The sequence below is a fragment of the Prionailurus viverrinus genome, chromosome B4 (assembly GCF_022837055.1).
Source record: "Prionailurus viverrinus isolate Anna chromosome B4, UM_Priviv_1.0, whole genome shotgun sequence".
NCBI lineage: Eukaryota > Metazoa > Chordata > Mammalia > Carnivora > Felidae > Prionailurus > Prionailurus viverrinus.
In genome coordinates, this window is record NC_062567.1 from 124,568,973 (window position 1) to 124,591,419 (window position 22,447).

General features: G+C 47.4%; 1 protein-coding gene across 6 annotated transcripts in view; it reads left to right on the top strand.

Annotated features, from left to right (window-relative positions):
- Positions 1 to 20,397, top strand: part of ABTB3 (ankyrin repeat and BTB domain containing 3) — a 316,171-nt gene extending 295,774 nt beyond the window's left edge. For all 6 annotated transcript variants that reach the window (XM_047868093.1, XM_047868094.1, XM_047868097.1 and 3 more), the window contains 4 exons: positions 1,266 to 1,347; positions 8,043 to 8,111; positions 10,101 to 10,214; positions 18,243 to 20,397. In XM_047868093.1, coding sequence (XP_047724049.1) covers positions 1,266 to 1,347; positions 8,043 to 8,111; positions 10,101 to 10,214; positions 18,243 to 18,452 — 475 coding nt within the window. In that variant the 3' untranslated portion in view covers positions 18,453 to 20,397. The remainder of the gene's footprint in view (positions 1 to 1,265; positions 1,348 to 8,042; positions 8,112 to 10,100; positions 10,215 to 18,242) is intronic.
- Positions 20,398 to 22,447: the final 2,050 nt, after the last annotated feature.

Here is a 22,447-nt window from a genome sequence, read left to right on the forward strand (position 1 = left end):
CCTGGACTCTCCACGGCCTCTCCCCAAAATCACATGCAAACCCCCAGATGTCTGCTTTGCCACAACAAGAAGAATACGCCATGCCTTACACGGTTGTCGGTTATGATGCCGTAGAAAAGCAGGATAGATATCATACCAGTGTTGATTTCTTAGTCTTGACAACCATGGCTGTGTAGGATGTTAACATCCGGGAAAGCTGGGTGGAGGGCATCCAGGAGCTCTGTACTGTCTTTATGACTGTTCTGCGAATCTTATTATTTCAAAACTATAAGTTGAAGGAAAGAACACAGCTTATGCCTAAATGTTTTGAGTGTCAGAGTGTTCCATTGACTGGGTCTGTACCCACTAGGAGCTTACAGTTCTGTTGATCGCAGGAAAGCACATCTGAAGCCCATCAGCAGGTCATCCGTGGGGAGGTCGATAGGTAGTGGTTGTTGATTAAATACCTACGATGCAGCAGATCTGGAAGGGCACAGGCTCTGGAGATGCAGCAGAGCAGAAGGGCGGAGTCCCTGCCCTCCAGGAGCAAAGGTGCACAGGAGGTGGGGAGCATCACGGGTATCAGAGGACCCCATGAAGGAAGCAGCCTTCGTGATAAGTCCTGTGGGACAGACAGATGGGCTTTTAAATGGTATTTGTTCTGTTCCAGTCACCTGTTTTGAGAAATAACAGTTCAAACTACTATTTTTAACTTTAAAGTTTTAACTTCAGGGCACCTAGCTGGCTCAGTCAGAAGAGCATGCGACTCTTGATCTCAGCGTTGTGAGTTTGAGCCCCACGTTGGGTGTAGAGATTACCTAAATAAATAAAAAAAAACTTAAAAATAATAATTAAAAAAATTTTTAATGTTTATTTATGTTTGAGAGAAACAGAGCGTGAGCAGGAGAGGGGCAGAGAGAGGGAGACACAATCCTGAATAGGCTCCAGGCTCTGAGCTGTCAGCACAGAGCCCGACATAGGGCTCAAACCCACGAACTGTGAGATCATGACCTGAGCCGAATCAGAAGCTTAATCGACTGAGCTACCCAGGCACCCCCTAAAAAAAATAATTTAAAAAAAAATAAAGTTGTAACTTCAGATTTGATTATGGTATCTTACTGGGGTGGCATTGCATTATGACATCTGTGGATGTACTGATGATGTATTTCAGAGTGGGGGGCAGGGAATACAAGATACTACATGTTCCTCTCATTAGAATGGTGTTTCTCACAAACTGTGGATGTGTGTGTGGGTCTTTTTATCTCCTTTCTTGTGTTCTTTTTCAGGTTCAAAGCACTCCTCTCCAGCAAACCAACAAATGACAGCACCTGCATAGAGATCGGTTACGTGAAGTACCCCATCTTTCAGGTGAGCCCCAGTTGTGACCTAGGGCATTGTGCTGGTCATCCACCTGTGGGTTAGCCACTGCAGAGTCCTCAATTCCTTGCACACTGGGCCCCTCCTTACACCCCCTCCGGCTTACCATCCTTTTATCCCTACAGCATTAGTTGAGCACCTACTGGTTGCCTAGCCCTCTGCTGGGACCTGGGGACACAAGAATAAAGGGCATTCCTCCCCTGGGGCGTCACAGGATAGAGCGGGTAACTGAGTAATTAGTCACTTACAATATAATGTGGGGAGGTACCAGTAGGGGGCAGGGAGGCGATGTGCTGTGACAACTAGGACCAGGGAAGTTGGAGAAGGTCTCCTATGAGGTGTCAGCTGAAATAGTGAAAGCTTAAGAGAAGCTGGGGAACCCTAGGAAGGCTCGGGGCTTAAAAAGGGGGTTAGAAGATTCTAGGCAGAGAACAGCAAGGATGAAGTCCCAAAACCACGGTTGAGCCTAATGTGATCAGGAGCCAGTGGACTTTTAACGACTGCACTCCCTCCATGCTGTCCTCCCACAAGCCAGGGTCAGGGAGCCGACGTGGGTGACCTGGGGGTGGGATCTGTGGAATTCTGAACAGAACGTTGTTTCCTGCGGTTCAGTTCAGGAAGTAGGGCCTTGGGGGGAGTGCAGTAAGAGTGGATAAGATTCAGGCAGGTGTGCCAGGGATTCATGCTCTAAGAGGGTTGTTGAGACAACTCAGAGATAATGAGGTGAGGCGGTGAGGGGTGGAGACAAGGCTGGCCATGACCAGGGCCACGGCTCAGGTTTCCAATCTGCACTTGGAAGGAAAGAGCTGCAGCCCAGGACTAAAATGCTGCATTCTCCTATTTAAAATTGGTGTCTATCACATGACGATGGGCAAAGAACCAACCTTTCTAAGCCTCAGTTTGCTCATCTGGTGGATAGGAAAGGGGGAACTGCAGTGGGAGGCAGGGAACAGCATAAGCAAACGGACAAAAGTGGGAAATCATGGGGTGTGTTTGAGGGAAAGTGATTATCAGTCTATTCAGCCGGGTCTTAAGGTATATTGGAGACTGAGAAGACACTGGGACCACTCAGTATGAGCCAAGTGGGAAGAAAGCAGGCCAGATGGTGGCTTTTCCCTGGCCCCTCAGATCCTGCTGTCCAGAGGGCTGCCATGGATGTTCAGAGGAAGCCACCATGCCCTCACACTGGCCCCTAAAGCCTATTGAGGTACCTGCATCTCCACCATTAGAGATATATTTCTTTGGTTATGTTAAAAGTTCAAATGAAAGAATCCTTCCCAAGTAACTATGGGTAAGACACTCTTCTTTGAGCCTCATTTTCTCCATTTTTAACAAGTTAATATCACCTCAATCTATGTCATGGGTTCTTGAAGAGATTAGCAAGTAGGACAACTTGGCAAATTTTTTTTTGATGTTTATTTATTTTTGAGAGAGAGAGAGGCAGAGCATGAGCAGAGGTTGGGGACAGAGAGAGGGAAACACAGAATCTGAAGCAGGCTCCAGGCTTTGAGCTGTCAGCACAAAGCCTGCCCGACACAGGGCTTGAACTCACAAACCGCGAGATCATGACCTGAGCTGAAGTCAGACGGCTAACTGACTGAGCCACCCAGGAGCCCCTCAACTTGGCAATTTTTAAGTGGGTTGTTATTTTTCTAACTCATAACTGGTAAGCCATCTCCCTACTAAGCACAAGACCCTGTAGGATAGGTTACTATGGACTGAGCATTGGGGAAAGGATTAAAGCAGTTTCCAGGGACAAGGCCAGTCTGGGAGAGCCATCCCATTGGGGGGGGGGGGGGTGGGTGGCAGAGAGGATCTGGATCCCCAGTGTGGGACCAGGGAGTTGGCATGCCCCCCCCAGACCCAGCCTCTCACCCCAATTCCTCACCACATTTTCTACTGACAGCAAAGTGGCCACAGCCCTTTCTAGAATGGTGGTGACTTCTGAGTTTGAAATTTTCCATGAAACTGCTGCTTTGTTTTAGGATTAGAGTTGGGAGGGCAGAGAAGAAACTTCTGTGGGGCTCCAGCTATGAATGAGACACTAACCTCTGCTTGCACATGGTTATCTGGATACTTCTTGCCATTTTTAGAGATGAATAAACTGAGGCTCAGAAAACTTAAATGACGTGCCCCAAGTCTTAGTGCTACTTTAGTGACAGCCAGGATTGGAGCCCAGTCTTCCTGGTGCCAAAGCCTGGATGCTTGGTTCTAGAATACCCTTTCTACGGGGGAACAGTGATAATAACAGTGCCCATTTCTTTTTTTTTTTTTTTTTTTCATTTGTTTTGAGAGAGGGAGAGAAAGAGTGAGAGCCGGGAAGGGACAGAGAGAAAGGGAGAGAGAGAGGATCCCAAGCAGGTTCTACACTGTCAGTCCAGAGCCCAATCCAGGGCTCGAACCCACGAAGCCATGAGATCATGCCCTGAACCAAAACCAAGAGCCGGACGCTTAACCAACTGAGCCACCCAGATGCCCCATAACAGTGCCCATTTCTTGAGCACCAGCTATGTGTCAGGCTCAAAGCTGGTGCTTCTCAGCCTCTGCTGGACATTGGAGTCACCTGGAGAGCTTTGAAAATTCCCAGCACCCAGGCTACCAATCAGAACAGGGGCTGGGGCTCAGGTGTCAGTATTTTGGAGCATCTGCCATTGTCCCAGCATGCAGTCAAGGTGGAGACACAGTGCTCTGCACTAGAGTGGATCTCAAGCTTTAACAGGCACCAGAATCTCCAGGGCAGGGGAGGAAGGGGGTTGCTCGATAAAACACAAAACTTGTTGAAATGAAGATTCCTGGACCCCATCCCCAGAGTCCTAGATTCTGTAGGCCTAGGGTGGGGTCCTAGAATTTATATTTCTTACAAGAGCCCAGGTGGTACTGATGCTGCTGGTCCAGGGACCCCACTGTGAGAACCACTGCCATACATCATCTCCTTCAGTCCTTCCAGCCGCCCCTCCGGGAAGCTCTTCTCCCACCTACAGCCAAGACACAGACCCAGAGGGAGGAAGGTAGTGGCCCCAGCTCCGGCTACTCATCACAGCCAAGCTGAGGTTCAGACCCGGGCCTGACTGACTTCCAGACCTGATCTCCTAGTTGCCCCCCAACTGCAAGGACTTGGGCCCTCCCACCCCCCTCCCCCCCGCCAAAAAAAAAAAAAAATCACCCGGCCCTGAAGAAAGAATCGTAGGCCCATTTGAGTTTGAGTATGAACTAAGTGCTGGAAAATGCATGCCTCCCCACCTCTCCTGAGTGCTCGTGAAGGGGGCACTTTTGCCATAAAGCCTGGAACTAATTGGGGAGGTTCCTGTAATAAGAACCTTGTAGTAGGCATTCAATAAATGTTTGCTGTGCGGATTCATTGAACGAGAGACCTACGTGGGAAAGCGTGGCCCCAGAGGAATCCAAGGCCTGTAATTGCTTTTGCCTGGGGAAGGTTTCCTGGCCACATTAGCCTGGAGTTACTGTAATGAGTTAGGAAGATTTAGCAGGCCCTGGGGACTTCTCTGTGTGCCTGTCCCTTCCCCATAAAAGAAGAAAAGCCTCATTTGTGGCTTGAAATAGGCCAAGGAGGGCTGAATCCGACCCAGAAGGAGGCTCCCAGGGGCCTGTTCACTCCACTTCCATGCTGACAGAAGAATTTTAGTTAAATGAGACTGCTTTGAGTTTCCTCCCCACAAGACTGTTTAACATCACACACGGGCAAGAGCAGGACGCAGCTGAGGCTACACGTGGAAGTGGGGGCCTCCGTGAGGCCGTGGATGCCATTTAAATCCCAGCTCCATGCAGGTTGACAGCTGCCAAGGAAAACGACTCCATAAACAGGCCCTTTGGCCTAATAAGGGTTCGTTTTGCCCCCTTTGCAGAAAAGGCTTGTGTTGGCAGAGTCTTACGGCAAGGGACAGCCCAATTTAAATCCCATTAGCCCCAGGATCTGCATCTGCTAAGTAGCAGCATTTTAAGTCAACAGCCCAACCTCAAATGAATGACCTAATATGATGGAGACACACTTTGTAAATGGAGAGGCCCTGTATTTGGGGTAGTTATTGTCATGGCTCGTATTGTTGTCATTATCGGTTTGGCCATTGTAAAAGAGAGGCGCTGGGGGGACCCGTAGATTTACATAAGGCCAGGATCCCCCCATTCGCTGACATGATACGTTAGATGCCTGTGGCCCATCAGGATGAGGGAGGGGAGGGTAAACGATGCTGTGTTATCATTTCCCAAAGCCTCAGCCACCACCATCAATGCACCACCATCCCTGTGACGAGGCAGGTGGGCACAGAAGCCCAAAAGTCAGTCCGTGAGAGACTCAAACACGAAAGAGGAGGTGAGGCAAGGGCTCGTGTTCCTGTTTAAAGTGCGCTTGCTGAGTGCAGGCACGAGAATGCAGAGAAGGACAAGACATAGATGGTCCCATCAAGCTCGCGTGGGAAGTAACACTGCAGTTGTGGATGATGTGTGCCCAGCCAGGAGTTACAGCTAGGACATCTGAGAAGGCTCCACACATGTGACCACTGAGATCGCAAAAGAGGGAGCCCAGTTCAACAGGTGGAGAAGAAGGGAGGGGCATCCAAGCAGAGGAAACAGCATGGGCAAAAGTGTGGGACTGAAAGAGAAGTGGTAGGTTCTGTTAGAGGCAAGTGGGTGGGAGTGATCAGAGTATAAAAGGCAGATGTTGTCCAGATTAGGATGAGAGAAGGCTTGAGTGACAGAGGAGATCTGAAAAAGTAAATTGATTCATAGCAGCAGTATTCATAACAGCCAAGCAGTGGAACCCATCCAATGTCCCTCAGCTGATGAACGGATACACAAAACATGATACATTGTTCAGCAATAAAGAACGTAGGAGAGAGAAGTGACAGCAAGAATGAACCTTGAAAACATTACGCTAAGTGTCATCAGCCAGACACAAAAGAGCATGTGTTGTGTGATTCCACTGATAGGAAATGTCCGGAATGCGCGAATCCATCGTGGTTGTCAGGACAGGCCCAGGAGGAAATGAGACTGGTTGGTAATGCGTACGGAGTTTCTCCTGGGCGTGTTAGAAATGTTCTAAAATTAGATAGTGGTGATGGTTGCACGCCATTGTGAATATACTAAAAACCACTGAACTGTATGCTTTAAGTTGATGCGTTTGCATTATGTAAAATAGACCTCAATAAAGCTGTAAACATACATATTTTTTAAATGATGACTTTTAAACACTCGTGCAAAAGGTAGATTGAGATCAGTCACAAAGGGCCTCGAATGGCCTGAATAAAAACGTGGCAGTGCACAGCAGAGCACTACTGGAGAAAGATTTTTCCACCTCAGAGAACACTGAAGAACTAAGATTTATTCAGTTCTTGCCATGTGCCAGGCCCCTGCTAGGCCTGTTGCATATAACTTAACCCTCTTCAGAACCCCTTGAGGTAGGTAATGTTATCCCCACTTTGCAGATGATGCAACTGAGGCACAGAGAACCTAACTCAATTCAGGTCCCTCAGATCTTAAGCGGCAGGGCTGCTCAGAAGCTGAGGGAGCCCACGTGCAGGGTCCTTGCTCTTAACCACTGCCGTATGTTGGTCACAGACCACTGGAGCCTGAAGGGACTGTGGAGGACAGCCCAGCCCCAGCACCTCATTTTATAAGTGTCCAAAGATGGGACGTAACCAATCTACAGATGTTTCCGGCACAACTGCCGTGGGGTGAGGCAGGTATAGTCCATGTGTCATAAGGCAGAAGACAGTGGTGGAGAAGAGCATGTTCACCACCTAAAATTAAAGCTTTGGGGCGCCTGGGTGGCTCAGTCGGTTAAGCATCCGACATCAGCTCAGGTCATGATCTCATGGTTTGTGGGTTCAAGCCCCACATCAGGCTCTGTGCTGACAGCTCAACCTGGAGCCTGTTTCCGATTCTGTCTGTCTCTCTCTCTCTCTCTCTCTCTCTCTCTCTGTTCCTCCCCCGCTCGCGCTCTGTTTCTCTCTAAAATAAATATTTTAAAAAAATAAATTTTTTTTAAATATTAAAAGAAAAAATTAATGGCTTCATGGGAGGTAGTGACAGCCAGTTCTACACATCTGGGGGCCTCATTCTAAAGGGACACCAATTTGCAAAGCTCTGGGACTTTGCACACCATTCAGCCCTCCTTAATACATGAACAAAGAACAGCCTCGCTCAGACTGTTCACATCATCAGTGAAACATTGAAACTGTGGACCCCTAATGGCTTCATCCTGGGTCTTGTCAAGCTGTAATGAGGAGCAGGTGGTCCCATGGGAGCCCAGAGTCATCCCCTGGGACTTAAGTAAGAATCCTGTCAAACTGGGCCATGCTTCCAGGGGAACGACCCCTAGGGTAGGTTCCTTAAACTGCCTGTTTGGGGGCAGCCTGATGGCATGGGAGGTGGAAAGACAAGCCGCGACTGCCATCTGTAGATGGAGAACAGAGAATTGTTCAGAATTGTTTAATGTGATACCGGGCATGCACTTGGAACCCAGCAGAATCACAAGGAGACAAATTTCAGCATGCCATAAGGAAAAACATCCAGCCGGGAGAAGCATCCTAAGTGGAACTTCTCCTACAAGGCAGTGATCAAGCGGGAATGGCCACGCTGGGGACAGGTGTCCTAGAGGGACCGACTGTAAGCTGACGGTGTCTGTGTGCTGACACTGACTGATGCTTTGCTCGCTGTGTCCTTTCTTCCAGCTGGTTATGCAGTATCTCTACTACGGTGGCCCAGAGTCACTTCTCATTAAAAACAACGAGATAATGGAGGTAAGGAAACTGTTGTGTCATCGGGTCGGTGGCTCCTCTGTAAACTCAGGTCACTGGCAGGTGTTGGCGGTGGCTGGGGGGACCTGTGTTGGGTTTTCACTTGGGTGCAGGGTTTGGATCAGAGCCCCTTCCGGAAGGCCAGGGTGCTCAGTGCACTTGCAATAGCAGCTCTGTGAAATCCACTTTTAATTGGCTTTGGGGTGGGGGGCAGGGGGGGCAGGTAAAGGAAGTTGCCTGTGGAGGTGGAGACTAAGTCTAGGCACAACTAGGGCTCAGATACCGTCATCAGGAGCTACCCTTGTGACTTCTGTCATTGGAAAACATTCCCCAAATCACAGTGCGTCCGTTGATACAGAAGCCAGGAGCATTCCAGCCAGTTGAGGATGACCATCCCCCCTTCCTGAGTCTCCTTGGCTCTCCCCCATCTGCTGTCTACCTCACCGTTAAGCCTGTCTCCCCTCCCTAATCCAGGGGCCTTGTTTCTGCTCCCTTCTGCCCAAAGCCAAGAGTCCCTGCTCTTTCCTAAACCTGGACCCCTTGTTGGTTTTCCTATTCAAAACTGGAAGCTTTGAACGGGAAGCCAAGATTACTCCGATAATCCTGAGCAAAGGAGCCAGGATCCATTCAGGTGTCTGTGGAGTCCAGGATGCCTGGCTGATTAGAGATGTCAGAGCACTATCAGTCATTCAAAAGGTGACCCCACACAGGGGTTAAAACATGGAGTCGGAACCAAACTTGGTTTAAATCCAGGCTCTGTCCCTTCTGAGCTGTGTGATCTTGGACATGTTAACCTCTCTCAGCCTCAGTTTCCTTCCCTGGAAATGGGAATAATTATCTATCTCATTGGATTTTTAAGATTGTAAGAGTCCCTATGTTCAATAAGGTGCTTATCCTTCCCATCATACTCTGAGAACCCTTCCATGGTCATCCCCACCCACCCACCCACAGTTACTCTCTTGCCTCTCTGGACCACTCCTTTGACACTTCTCTACCTCAGGACCAAGCTGCCATCTGAGAACGCAGGCTCTTCTGTAACATTTATTTTTATTTTAAAATCAAAATGGGGGCGCCTGGGTGGCGCAGTCGGTTAAGCGTCCGACTTCAGCCAGGTCACGATCTCGCGGTCTGTGAGTTCGAGCCCCGCGTCGGGCTCTGGGCTGATGGCTCAGAGCCTGGAGCCTGTTTCCGATTCTGTGTCTCCCTCTCTCTCTGCCCCTCGCCCGTTCATGCTCTGTCTCTCTCTGTCCCAAAAATAAATAAACGTTGAAAAAAAATTTTTTTAAAATAAAAATAAAATCAAATCAAAATAATGAACGTACACGTAAATCATGTAAATAATACAGAAGAGCTGGTCACAAAAAGCAGCTCACCCAGGCTCCCTCATCCCCCGTGCCCCCATCCATTCCCCAAAGGCAATCCCTCTGAACACTTAGGGCCAAGCTACAGCAGTAATGCAAAGGGACAGAGATCTCTGCCCTCATGGACTGAGGGCGACAGGCATGACATCATGTCTGGGGAGAGAAGGGCTCTAAGGAAAACTAAGACAGGGTAAGGAAGGCAGACAGTGATGAAGGGAGATGACCTGAGGCGGGGTTTTCTGGGAGGCTTCTCTGAGGGGACATTTGTGTGGACACCTGGATGAACAGAGGGAGTGAGCCGCGCCGAAATCCATCTTGCTGACTAATGGTGTTCACCCATATTTCTAGACGTAACAACTTCAGGCATTTTTGCTCGACCCCCTGCTAGAATAGATGTGAATCTGGTTCACTTCAAACCCCTCTCCTCTGCCATCTTCCCCCGCAACAGAGTTCGATCACTCTATCTTAGTGGCTAGTGTTTCCTTTGGGCTTTAAAGTGACATTACCAATGCCTATATTCCCAGCCTTTCACCTTGGGACACTTCTGCGGAAGATAAGGATTTTTCCCCATGATTGTCATCCCTTTATTTCCACCTCCTAGCCACTAACGGGCTCTTTTTATGGTTTTTAGCTTCTGTCTGCTGCTAAATTTTTCCAGCTGGAGGCTTTGCAGCGACACTGTGAGATTATCTGCGCAAAGAGCATCAATACCGACAACTGTGTGGATATTTACAACCACGCCAAGGTAATCAGTCCCACTCTGGCTGCCCTGAGCATGCGCCGTGTACTGAAATGGGCCAGGCTTTTCCTTCACAGACACGGAGTCAAGGCAGAGAGCTGGTGCTGGCCCGCTTGCTCCAGGCTGAGCCACCCCTGCATTCCTCCCACCATCAGCCTCCTGCTCTAGAAAAGATGCCTTTCCTTTTATGTCACCCCTCCCAAATACAACGAGAGCAGGAACTCAGAAGTTCCCAAAGCAAAGTTGTTCTGAGACAGTGCTTCTCAAATGTTAACGTGAACACGAATCATATTGCAGACCCCGACTCAGCAGGTCCAGGGTGGGCCCTGCATTCTGCATTTCTAACAAGCCCCCAGGTGAAGCCTCTGCTGCTAGTCTAAGCCACACCTTGAGTAGCAAGTGGTTGTCGAAGAGTGTTCTCCAGTCCAGAAGCATCAGCATCTTTAGGGAACGTGTTAGAAATGTATATTCCAGGGCCCCATTCCAGACCTACTCTGAATCAAAAACTCTGGGGGAGAGACCCACCGCCTATGGCTTCGCAAGCCGTCCAGGTGATTCTGATGCATGCTCAAGGGCGAGAATCACTGTTCTAGAACTCTGTTCCTGGTGCTGGCTGTGCAGTAGAATCATCTGGGCACTCACTTAAAATCCCTATGCTTGGGACCTATCACAGACCAATTAAACTCACCTCTGGTGGTAGAGCCCGGGGAAAGGTGTTTTCCAGAGCTTCCCAAGTGATTTCCAGTGTGACCAAGGTTGGGAACAGGTTGCCAGCCCTGGAGACCCCCAAGGAATTCTCCTGGTCAGGTGGACTAATCAGAATCACCTGGGGAGAGTCCTGAATGTGTTTAGCCCCCCACCCACAATGGTCTCTGCAGTGGAACCCAGGAATCTGTATTTTTAACAAGCTCCCTAGGCTACTGTTGTGACTTCAGTCCTAAGGCCAGTCATGACTCCAATTTTTGGGAACCACTGACCTCCTCTCATCCAATCCATTTCGCATGTAGGGATACCGGGACCGAGAGAAGTCAAATAATTTGTCCAGGTGCCATTTTATTTTTGTTTCATGTGCTCAGGATGGGCAGATTAGCATTTGCTAGGAAGAAACAGTGAAATGAGTTGAGATCAGGAATTTAGAACAAAAAAGTCTTCTTTTGAGTAAGTGGAGCTCAAGAGACATCTCCCACACCTGCTGCTTTGTAGAGTGACAGCTGACGTGCATTACACTCTCATCGCCCATCCTGAAAACTCAGGTTGCATTTGAGATGTTTTCTGTCTTATGCCAACATCCAACGAGCCCTTTTAGTGTGCAGGCGCCTGTGCTAAGAGCCATATCACACCTACTTTTTTTAAAAATACTTTATTGTCAAGTTACCTAAAATACAGTGTAGTCTTGGCCTCAGGAGTAGATTCCTGTCATTCATCACTTACATACAACACCCAGTGTTCATCCCAACAAGTACCCTCCTCAATGCCCCTCACCCATTTTCCCTGCCCCTCCCAATCCCCCACCCCCATCAACCCTCAGTTTGTTGTTCTCTGTATTTAAGAATCTTTTATGGTTTGCCTCCTTCCCTTCCCCTATGGTCTTCTGTTAAGTTTCTCAAATTCTACATATGAGTGAAAACCTATGACATCTGTCTTTTTCTGACTGAATTATTTCACTTAGCATAACAACTTCCAGTTCCATCCACCTTGTTGAAAATGGCAAGATTTCATTATTTTTCATCACTGAGTAATATTTCATTTTATATATATACCACATCTTCTTTATCCCTTCATCAGTTGATGGACATTTGAGCTCCTTCCATAATTTGGCTATTGTTGATAGCGTTGCTATAAACATTGGGGTACATGTGCCACTACAAATCAGCACTCCTGTGTCCTTTGGATAAATTCCTAGTAGTGCTATTGCTAGGTCATAGGGTAGATCTATTTTTAATTTTTTGAGGAAACTCCACACTGTTTTCCAGAGTGGTTGCACCAGTTTACATTCCCATCAACAGTGCAAGAGGGTTCCCCTTTCTCCACATCCTTGGCAACATCTTTCCTGAGTTAATTTTAGCCACTCTGACCGGTGTGGTTTTGATTTGTATCTTCCTGATGATGAGTAGTGTTGAGCATCTTTTCATGTCTGTTGGCCATCTGGATGTCTTCTTTGGAAAAGTGTCTATTCATATCTTCTGCCCATTTCTTCACTGGATTATTTGTTTTTCGGGTGTTGAGTTTGGTAAGTTCTTTATAGATTTTGGATACTAACCCTTTATCTGATATGTTGTTTGCAAATATCTTCTCCCATTCTTTCGGTTGCCTTTTAGTTTTGTTGATTGTTTCCCTTGATGTGCAGAAGCGTTTTATTTTGATGAGGTCCCAGTAGTTCATTTTTGCTTTTATTTCCCTTGCCTCCAGAGATGTGTTGAGTAAGAAGTTGCTGCGGCCGAGGTTAAAGAGGTTGTTGCCTGTTTTCTCCTCTAGGATTTTGATGGTTTCCTGCCTCACATTTAGGTCTTTCATCCATTTTGAATTTATTTTTGTGTATTACACCTTCTTTTTTAATGCTCACTACAACCTTTTTAAGTAAATGCTATCATTAGTCTCATAATAAGAAAACTGAGGCACAGAGAGGGGAAGGAACTTGCTTAAGGTCACACAGCTACTATGGAGATGTATGTGTGTGTGTGTGTGTGTGTGTGTGTGGTAAAATGCACATAACATGAAATTTACCATTTTAACCATTTCTAAGCGCACCATTCAGCAGCATAAGCCCATTCACATTGTTGTAAAATCATCATCACCATCTATCTCCAGAACTTTCTATCTTCCCAAACTGAAACTTTGGGAACCATTTCCCTTCCCCTCAGGCCCTGGGAGCCACCACCTAACTTTCTGTCTCTATGAACTTGACTACTCTAGGGACCTTATATAAATGGAATTGTACAGTATTTGCCCTTTGTGACTGGCTTATTTCAGGTAGCACAGTGCCCTCAGGGTTCATCCATGCTGTAGCATGTGTTGGAATTTCATTTCTTTTTAAGACTGAATGATATCTCATTGTCTGGAGAGACCACATCGTGTCTATCCAGTCATCCATCAGTGGACACTTAAGGTGGTTTCTACCCTTTGGCTACTGTGAATAATGTTGCTGTGAACACGGGACAAATATCTGTTCAAGTCTCTGCTTTTAGTTCTTTGGGGTTTGGGGTATATACCCAGATGGGAAAACCTAGATTTGTTTTACTCCAAAGCACAGGCTCTTAACCTTGCTCTCTGGCCTAATAAATGGTTGAAATATTTGCAATAATCATTGATACACAGAAGAGATCTTCTCATTGGTCATCAGTAAATCAAAATCTACACACTACTTACTACACACACACACACACACACACACACACACACACACACACGGTGCTTTGGTTTAAATGAGGGTTTTACCAAAATCTGGTCTCTCAGGACACAGCACATTTTTTTTTTTAATCTTTAAACTGAGTACTCTGCAGAAAAGCATCCAGAGACTGCTCTCTACCCAAGAAGAGAGCCTGATTATGAATCTTGTGGTCCTTCCCCCTCTCCTGGCCACAGACACTCCAATTGTCCTGTGAACCCAGCATCCACAAGTGGCTTTGCCATGGCCTGTCATGTTGTCAGCAATCCATTTTAACCACTTCAGGCTCCTCAGCAGGCAGCTTCCGCAGCTATTGTATTTAATAATGCAGCCTGATGCAAGAGGAGCCCAGGTTGGGAATACATTAGTGCTATGGGCTTTGAATACCTATGGCAGGGAACTGCCCCTTCTGTTTATGTACCTTTGCAGCCAGAGCTCTGCCTTTTACAGACACGAGACTCTGCCTCGGTCTCCCAGGCCACATCCTGGTGTGTTTCCAATGCAAAAGTCTGCCTTTCGTGACATTTGCATAGAAGACAAGGCAAAACCAGCCAGCCCCTGCCCTTTCCCCGTTCTGTATGCTCTTGCCCCTGTGTTACAGATACTGCAACACCACTAACGAGCACATGCATGTGGATTCTATTCCTGGCAGATTGTACTGCACATCGAGGCGAGTTTAGTAAAAACGGAAAAGAAAAACCAACTCTTGGTTCAGAACCCCAGGAAACACAGGAGTTTACATGCTAATAACAATGTCCCAAATGTCAACAAGACCTTGGCAACATTACCTCTATACTACATCTAACTGTTTGAGACAGCTGTGGAATTTTATACAGATGAGAAGTCCATCCCATAAATGCATGGCTTAACCATCTTTTTTTTTTTTTCCTGGTAAATCTGTCCCAAATTATTCAGTCGTAAAAGGGGGCCTTGAAGCTTCTGATGGCCCTTTCAACCTGAGAAAAAGAAGAGGCTGGTTCATCAAATTGAATCTAAGCTAATTCAGTAAGCCCAACCATGCACTGTGCTAGAAAGAACACAGGTTTGCAAAACTAGGGACTCATTCATTAGTGTTTATTGAGCACCCACTATTTACCAGGAACTGTATTCATCAGAATATAATAAAAAATTAGTAAGACATGAGCTCTACTCTTGCAAAAATTACAGTCTAGGACAGGGGCCAGCAAACGTTTTCTGTGGAGGGCCAGGTAATATTTTCACACAGGCCATATGGTTGCCATAGTAATGCAAAAGCAGCCATACATGATGCATAAATGATGGGTGTGGTTTTGTTCTAATAAAACTTTATTCACAAAAACAGGTAGTGGGCCAGATTTTGCCCACAGGCCTGTAGTTTGTCAATCGTTGGCATAGGAGATGAGAGTTCCCACCCCAGTTCTGTCAGTCATTATTTGTGTGGAGGTAGGCAAGGGTCTGGTGTATAGTCACCACTGAATAAATATCACCAAATATAAATGTAAGTATTTATTGTACTTGTTGTTCTCCACTTACACTAACTTGTGATGAGTGACATTTATATACAAAGCAAGTGGCCAGGTGTGGTCAAGGGGGGTGCTCTCTGTGTCCACAGAATCAAAGATAGGCGATTCTGAGCCTCAGTTTCCCCACCTGTACAATGAGGGCTTGTACTCTGTGACTCTAATGTCAGGGTTCATGTTGAAAGAATGAAAGCAATCCTAAGATCTCTCCCAACTCCAGGGTACTGTGCAGCTATGGGAACCCTGGGTGGTAACAAGCCCTCTTGCCTGATAAACCTCACCACATCTTCTAAGTTTCTCAGAGACCGCATAATTACCTGCTTCCTAAATGCACTGAAGAGCATCGTACCTTCTGAGTCATGCCATTCATTCTGTGGCTGGGGAAACTGAAGCACAGAAAAGTGATATGACGTACCCAAGGTTGCACGTGGTTTTTATACATACAGTTGCCATTGGCTCAATGAATGGTGTCAGTGAGTTCATGGCCACAACCTTGGTCCATTAGCTGGGCTAGGTTCCATAGACACAGTCAGTTCCCTTTTTCCCAGCCTGGCCACCTACTCTGTGCATGAGGGTCACTGGATACCAGTTGGTGAGAAGGAGAGCGATAAATAGTTTACATTTATAATGACAACTAATATTGAGTGAGTGCTGACTCCAACTGACCATTGTTCTGTCACTCCATGCATTATCTCATTTTAATCGCAACAACAGACTGTTGAGTAGGTATTATCATCAACCCCATTTTATGGATAGGAGTTTGGAGGCAAAGAGAGATTGTATAAATTGCCCAACAGCCAATAGCTTAGTGGTAAATCTGGGGCGGGGAGGGGGGCAGGGCAGGATCCCAGAAGCCAGAAGCCCCTCCCTTAACTACATTCCTAACCTACCTCTCCTAATTGTGACAAACGGCAGAATCATGGTCTGGGATGCAGGTGTCATAATTCTTATTTTGAAAATGATGCACCTAAAGCTGGAGGCCAAGTGGCCCAGCCCTGGTCACATATTGAGGGAGGTGGGTGAGCCCCAACTCAAACCCAGGTGTTCCAGCTCATTCCACCATAGATAGCCCTGTTAGCACTGCCTCATTATCATTTCCCATCTAACAATTAAGTGCATCTCTGGGTTTTTTTTTTAATTTTTTTTTAACGTTTATTTATTTTTGAGACAGACCATGAACGGGGGAGGGTCAGAGAGAGAGGGAGACACAGAATCGGAAACAGGCTCCAGGCTCTGAGCGGTCAGCACAGAGCCCGATGCGGGGCTCGAACTCACAGACCGCGAGATCATGACCTGAGCTGAAGTCGGACGCTTAACCGACTGAGCCACCCAGGTGCCCCTCTGGTTTATTTTTTTAATGTTTATTTATTTATTTTGAGAGAGCGCGTGGAAGGGGAAGAGAGAGAGGGAAAAAGAATCTCAAGCAGCCTGGCTCTGCACTTTCAGCGGGGCTCAAACTTACAAACCATGAGATCATGACCTGAAGTCACTTCAGTCTGTGACTGAAGCACAGAAAAGTGTTTTCAGCTTCAGCTGAAGTCAAGAGCTTACCGACAGAGCCACCCAGGTGTTCCACATCTCTTGTTTAAAGGACAGGATAGTTCAGAAGGATGATTCAGCATTTGGATAATTTAAATAAATCAACATTTAAAGAAAGCAGTGGGATGTTATCTCAAGGAGCACTTCAGAACTTCTGAGCTTCCAGTTCATTGCCATAGAGGGACTTTGGAAACTAGAAACGATCTGAAGACAGCCAGCCCACATATCCGCATTTACTTCTGTGCTTCTAACGTGAGTTCCTCCACCACGCACACATGAGGCTGAATACCTGGCCTCTAATTAATGGTATCAGAATGGGGGCAGTGTCTTAATGGTTAAGCACACAGCCTTAAGGATTCAGTTCCTGGTTCTGCCCTTGACACGCTGTGTGGCTTTTTGTAACCTACACTCTTGTCTGTTCCCTCATCTGTAAATTGGAGGTGGTAATCTGCCTTCCTTCAGGGAAGTTGAAGATTAAAGGAGATGATGTACTTGAAGTGCCTACTAAGGTGCCTGGCACATTGTAAGCCCCCAGTAAATGTTCACTGTTAGTTCATTACTCCGAGAGTTAACTGCTCACTCATACATTCAACAAACAACTTACCAAGTGTCTACCATCTGTCAAGCCCTCTGCTTGGGCTTATAAAGGTGAGCTAGGTCAACGTAATCCCTTCCTTATCGGCTCAGTCTGTGAGAAACCCCATCTCTAGATCAGTGTCTCAGCCTCAGCACTGCCAGCTTGAGCCACAGGATTCTCTGCTGCAGAGTCTGTCCTGTGCATCGTGTCATGTTAGCATCCCTGGCTTCCACCCATTAGATGCCAATAGTATACACATCACCGCCACCACCCAGTCGTGACAATCAGATCCTCTCCACACTTTTCCAAACATCCTCTGGGCAAAAATCACCCCTGGTTGAGAACCACTGCTCTAAATACAGAGAATTGGTAGTCAGTGCCTACTCAGGGTTGCTGTGACAGTCAAACAGGTTAATAACACTCCAAGAGCATAGAGCTGTGTCTGCAACTCCATTCATGTCCCCGTTGTCTACAGCCACAACAAAGAACCGTAGAACCCAGGGGATAAAACAGTAAACCCTTCTTCGGCACATGAGTCAACGGGACAGCTGGAAGTTTCTTCTGGTCTCCATGGGCCTTGCTTCTGACGTCAGCTGTCTGGTCAGCTGTGCTTGGCTTTGTTGACCGTGGCTGGACCCTGTCACTCTCTCTTCTCAGTTTCATGGAGCCGCTAACCCTCCAAGCAGGCTCATCAGGGCTTTTGCTCCCATGACAGAGGCAGGTTTCTGAGCAAGAGTGCAGAAGCACAGACATGGCCACTTGAAGGTAGCTCAGAATCAGCAACTGTGGCTTCTGCCGTGTTCTGTTGGCCTGAGCAAGTCACAAGGCCAAGCAGTGAAGAAATGGACTCCAACCCTCTCATGAGAGAAGTTGCCAAGTCTTGTCCCATGAGGGTGAATATATCAAAGGCTAGAGAATCGGGGCCATTTTTATAGTCAATCTGCCTTAATAGGTGCTCACCATTATTAGCTGTGCAGGCAGCCAGGTGCATTTCAGAAACATAACCGTCTCCTGCTTCCTCTTGCCCTCCACAGTTTCTTGGAGTCACAGAGCTTTCCGCGTATTGCGAAGGCTACTTTCTCAAAAACATGATGGTCCTCATCGAAAACGAAGCGTTCAAGCAGCTCCTCTATGACAAAAATGGTGAAGGGACGGGCCAGGATGTGCTCCAGGACTTACAGAGGACGTTGGCCATCAGGATTCAGTCAATCCACTTGTCATCCTCCAAAGGTTCTGTTGTATGAAACGTCCAGCGCAGGGAACAGTCCCCTGGGGACTTTCCAGTTCTGCTGCTGCACTGGCTTCACACAAACACATACAAAGTTCACCTGGCATCTGTTTTTGGCTAGGCCAAGGAGCTGCCTCTCCTGCCCGAGCTTTTCTTGAATAAGCAATTCCAGCTCCTGTGTGTTCCTATTGAGAAACAAAGGACATTCCACTGGTCTGCAGATCAGATCTGCAGTGGGGTCCAGGGCTTGAAGGTCAACATGGGACAGCCAAGCCAACCCCATCCGAAAGCACCCCTGGGGCACTTGAACGCCCGTTGCCGGGACCACTGTTAAATGGATGAATTGAGGAGTAAAGGTCATTCGGGTTGCAGGTGGACAGTTGGAGAACTGAACTGTTCCGACCCCAGAGAGTGTTGTGCTCACATCAAGGACCTTAGTAGCTACAGCTCAGTGAGAGTCAACCGTGGTAGCAAATTGGTGAGACTGTTACCAATAATGAAGAAATAATTTGGCAAATTTTTAGGGGTGGGAACTTTTTAAAATGTTCATAAAAAAAAAAAAAAAACAGGGCAGCCTTGTAGTTTAAAAATCTATTTCTAAAAGCGCAACAGTTCATTTTCAATTGAATCGTGTTTAGGGATCTGTGTTTTGAGTTTTGGTTTTTTAAAAAAAAAAAACAGTAAGTCGCAGGTCTATACCATATAAACATGCATCTGACAAGATACTGCTGATATTCTATACAAAGTGAAATAATAATCTTGCCTTAGTGATCATGGTTACACAAAAGAGGTGCACTGCCAATAATTATCTCTAACTCAATAGCTGAAAACAACTTGCATGCTAATTGTGATTTCGGGGTGACAGCAAAACAGCCCCACGTAACAAACATGCATCTGCATGGGCCCGAGCCAGTGAAACATTATGTTTGTGCTTCATTTTTGCCAAGGTAAAAACGTTTCATCACTTCTTGCTAAAAATCCATTCGGTGAAACTGTAACATATTCCTTTCCTTTAACAATGATTCTGGGATGCTTTAGCAGAAATGTGTTCATAGATGATGCTGATCAGGGGCGGGAGGGGCACGCACGTCCAAGAATTTACTATGAATCCCAAAGTTTTCTCTGTACTCTCAAAAGATGTTAATAGTTTGCTACTAGCCAGAGAATATGACTATGTTAGATTATTTTTAAAGATGAAATATGTATGATAGGAAGGATTCTTTCTGTATTCTGAGAATGTACAGTATAGGGTTATCTCTGATGAAAGTTCCTATCGACAGGGTTCCGTTTTCTCTGCCATATATTATAAGCAAAAGAGATTGGTGAAGTGCCACAATATTCCAAATAGTTTTTCAGTTGCTGCCTTTTTCTCTTGTCCTTTCCTTGGAAACCTAGATAGAAACGAGAATGACTTTTGCCCTTTGGGGTTGGCAAAGTTTCTTTGGTAACCCTATTTCCTAGCATGCCTTTGGGAAGTTGTGCACAGACCCCAGATTCTAAAAGAGCTGCTGTCATGCTCCCTGAGCCACTGTTCACAGGACTGAGGCCAGGTTACATGGGTGTGATCCCTGGAGCAGCTCCTGGGCCACATCTGCCTCCAACATCGGCTCTCACGTGATTTGGATACATGAGGCCTCTCTTCAACTTGGTCATTTGCAAACCACCGCAGGCCCTACAATCAAATGAAGAAGGGAGAAAAAAAGAAAGGAAAAAAACTGCCTGCAGAGGAGTCCAAGTTACAGATACACACAGCACGTGCGTGAGTCTCTGCTGCCTCCTGCCTCCTCTGTGTCCTCAGAAATGCTGCGTGATGTTCCCTTCACCACGACTGACTTCCCCCTGTGAATGTCTAGTGCTAGTTTGGGGCCTCTGGGCTTCGATTTGTACAGCGGCCAGTCCTGACAGGCTTCTGTTCTAGTTTGGTGTGCTTTCTCTGTCATTAAATGATTTTCCCAAGCCGTGCATCGTGTGTATGGTACGAGTGAGCTCTTTACCCAACAGGGGGAGCCTGAGAACTTCGTTCAGTTAAAAGATTGGAGAAGGTGGCCGTGCAGAAAAAGTCGAGGAAAACGGAGATACAAGGTAAAAGGTAGGGGCCGCCACCTGTCCACTCTGTGAACCAGGGGTTGGCTGTGCAGGCTCAAGTCCCCTGGGTCTGCATATACCTCCGGGTGCCACCCTTGGAGGACCTGACAGGTGTCACCACTTTGCCTAATGCAGAGAGCTAATTCGCCTGCAGAGAGTGGAGTTCTGGCTGCCATTTGTGTGCCACGATGAAGCTTTGTGGGGGTGGGAAGATGGAGAAAAACAAGTTCTGCCCACATGGTTTGGCTCCCATCAAGGGCCAGCATGACCTGATGCTTGTGGATGGTGGTGGCATTCTGGGGTGGGGGTCACAGCAGGGCAAGCGGCTCTCCCCTTGGGTATTGTCATCACTGAGGTCAAACCAAGCCCTCACCTGATCCACTCTGGCTCCTCGCCCGGCCTGAGCCCAGCTCAGGTCTGGGTAGAGGTGAATCCCCCTGGATCGTCCACAAGGACTACAGGAAGCTGGGGCGGGGAGACCTGGGCCAGTGAGGCCCGGTAGACAACTGACCTCACGAGCCCCTCCCCAGAATGCCCAGCCCTGCTTAGCAGCCAAGTTCCGTTTCTTCTTTAAGAAACAACCAAAGCATCCGTGTGCCAGGGGCCAGAACTCTGAGGCCGGGAGAACAGAAGGTCGATTTATTTTTGTGCATCCTGTGTAGCCTCAGGGTGAGTACACCGTTTGATTTATTCCTTTTGCAAAGATAAAGCGTATGCTGCCACGTTTGTCTTTTGCTTGTCGATGGGCAGCGTTGTCATTTGGTCTTCAGTGAAGCCTGTCGCATCTGAGGCCCTTAGCATCTTGGGGGGAGACAGGAGCCAGCCGCAAAGCTCCTTCTGCTTCCATTACAATGAGGAACTGGAAGGAGGGTGGTCGAGCAGCCGCTTGAATAAACACAAGGGCCTCGACTTGGCTTCTGCCCCCAATGCGCACACGTGTAATTCGTTTTCTCTGTACTGTATTTAAATGTCACCCATGCACCCAAAATGGGGGAACAAGGTGGGAGCACCCATCATAGGAGGCAGAAGCTGGAAGACAGTGTAGGCATACCTCAGGGTCCAGTTAGAGGAAGGGCTTCTAAGATCTCCGCCCCTGAGAGTCTGTAGTTCTGGGATTCTGTTTCTCCTGCTTACGTTGTTTGTTCCTGTGAAGCCCGAGGCAAAAAGTGTTACTCCAGCCGGGCGTGGTCTCATCCAGGGTTGTGTTACCAAGGCTCCGTGGCTGAGCAGTGTTTCACTAACCTCAGGCAGCGTGCGCTAGCAGGATGGATAATCGGGTCAGCGTCCCAGACAGCAGTTTGAGAAAAACTTTTATTGCACCGGCCCTGGGTTCCCTGTCTTCTTCAAATTCAGTGCTCGCTCCCTCCTCCCCTCGCCTTGCCAGTCACTAGCTTGCGTCCCAGGTGGACAGGCACGGAAGTATCCGCTTCCCACCACTTCTGACTCCCTTTCCGACCAGCCATACCAGACACCCTTTCCAAGACCGTTTCCTGGGCTTCTTGGCGTGAGGGTTCAAGTCAGGGAGATGCTCACCACTGCGAGGCTTCAGGCTCCAATGCAAGTCTGGAAACTTTCACATAACCAAGCCAGTACAGCCCCTGACTGGAACCAAGATATTGGATGAGTCACTCCATCTAGTTTTTGTTCTTCTCTTTTGAAAAATTGGTTTCAGGGCACCTGGCTGACTCAGTCAGTTAAGCGTTAAGCATCCAAGTCTTTCTTTCGGCTCAGGTCATGATCTCACAGTTCGTGAGTTCGAGCCCCATGTCGGGCTCAGTACTGAGCATGGATTCTGCTTGGGATTATCTCTCCTTCTCTCTCTACCGCTCCACCCACATTTCTTTCTCTAAAATATTTAAAAAAGGGTCATTGGAAAGATTAAGCGAGACAGTTTGCACAGGTCCTACACAGTTAGTAGCAGAGAAA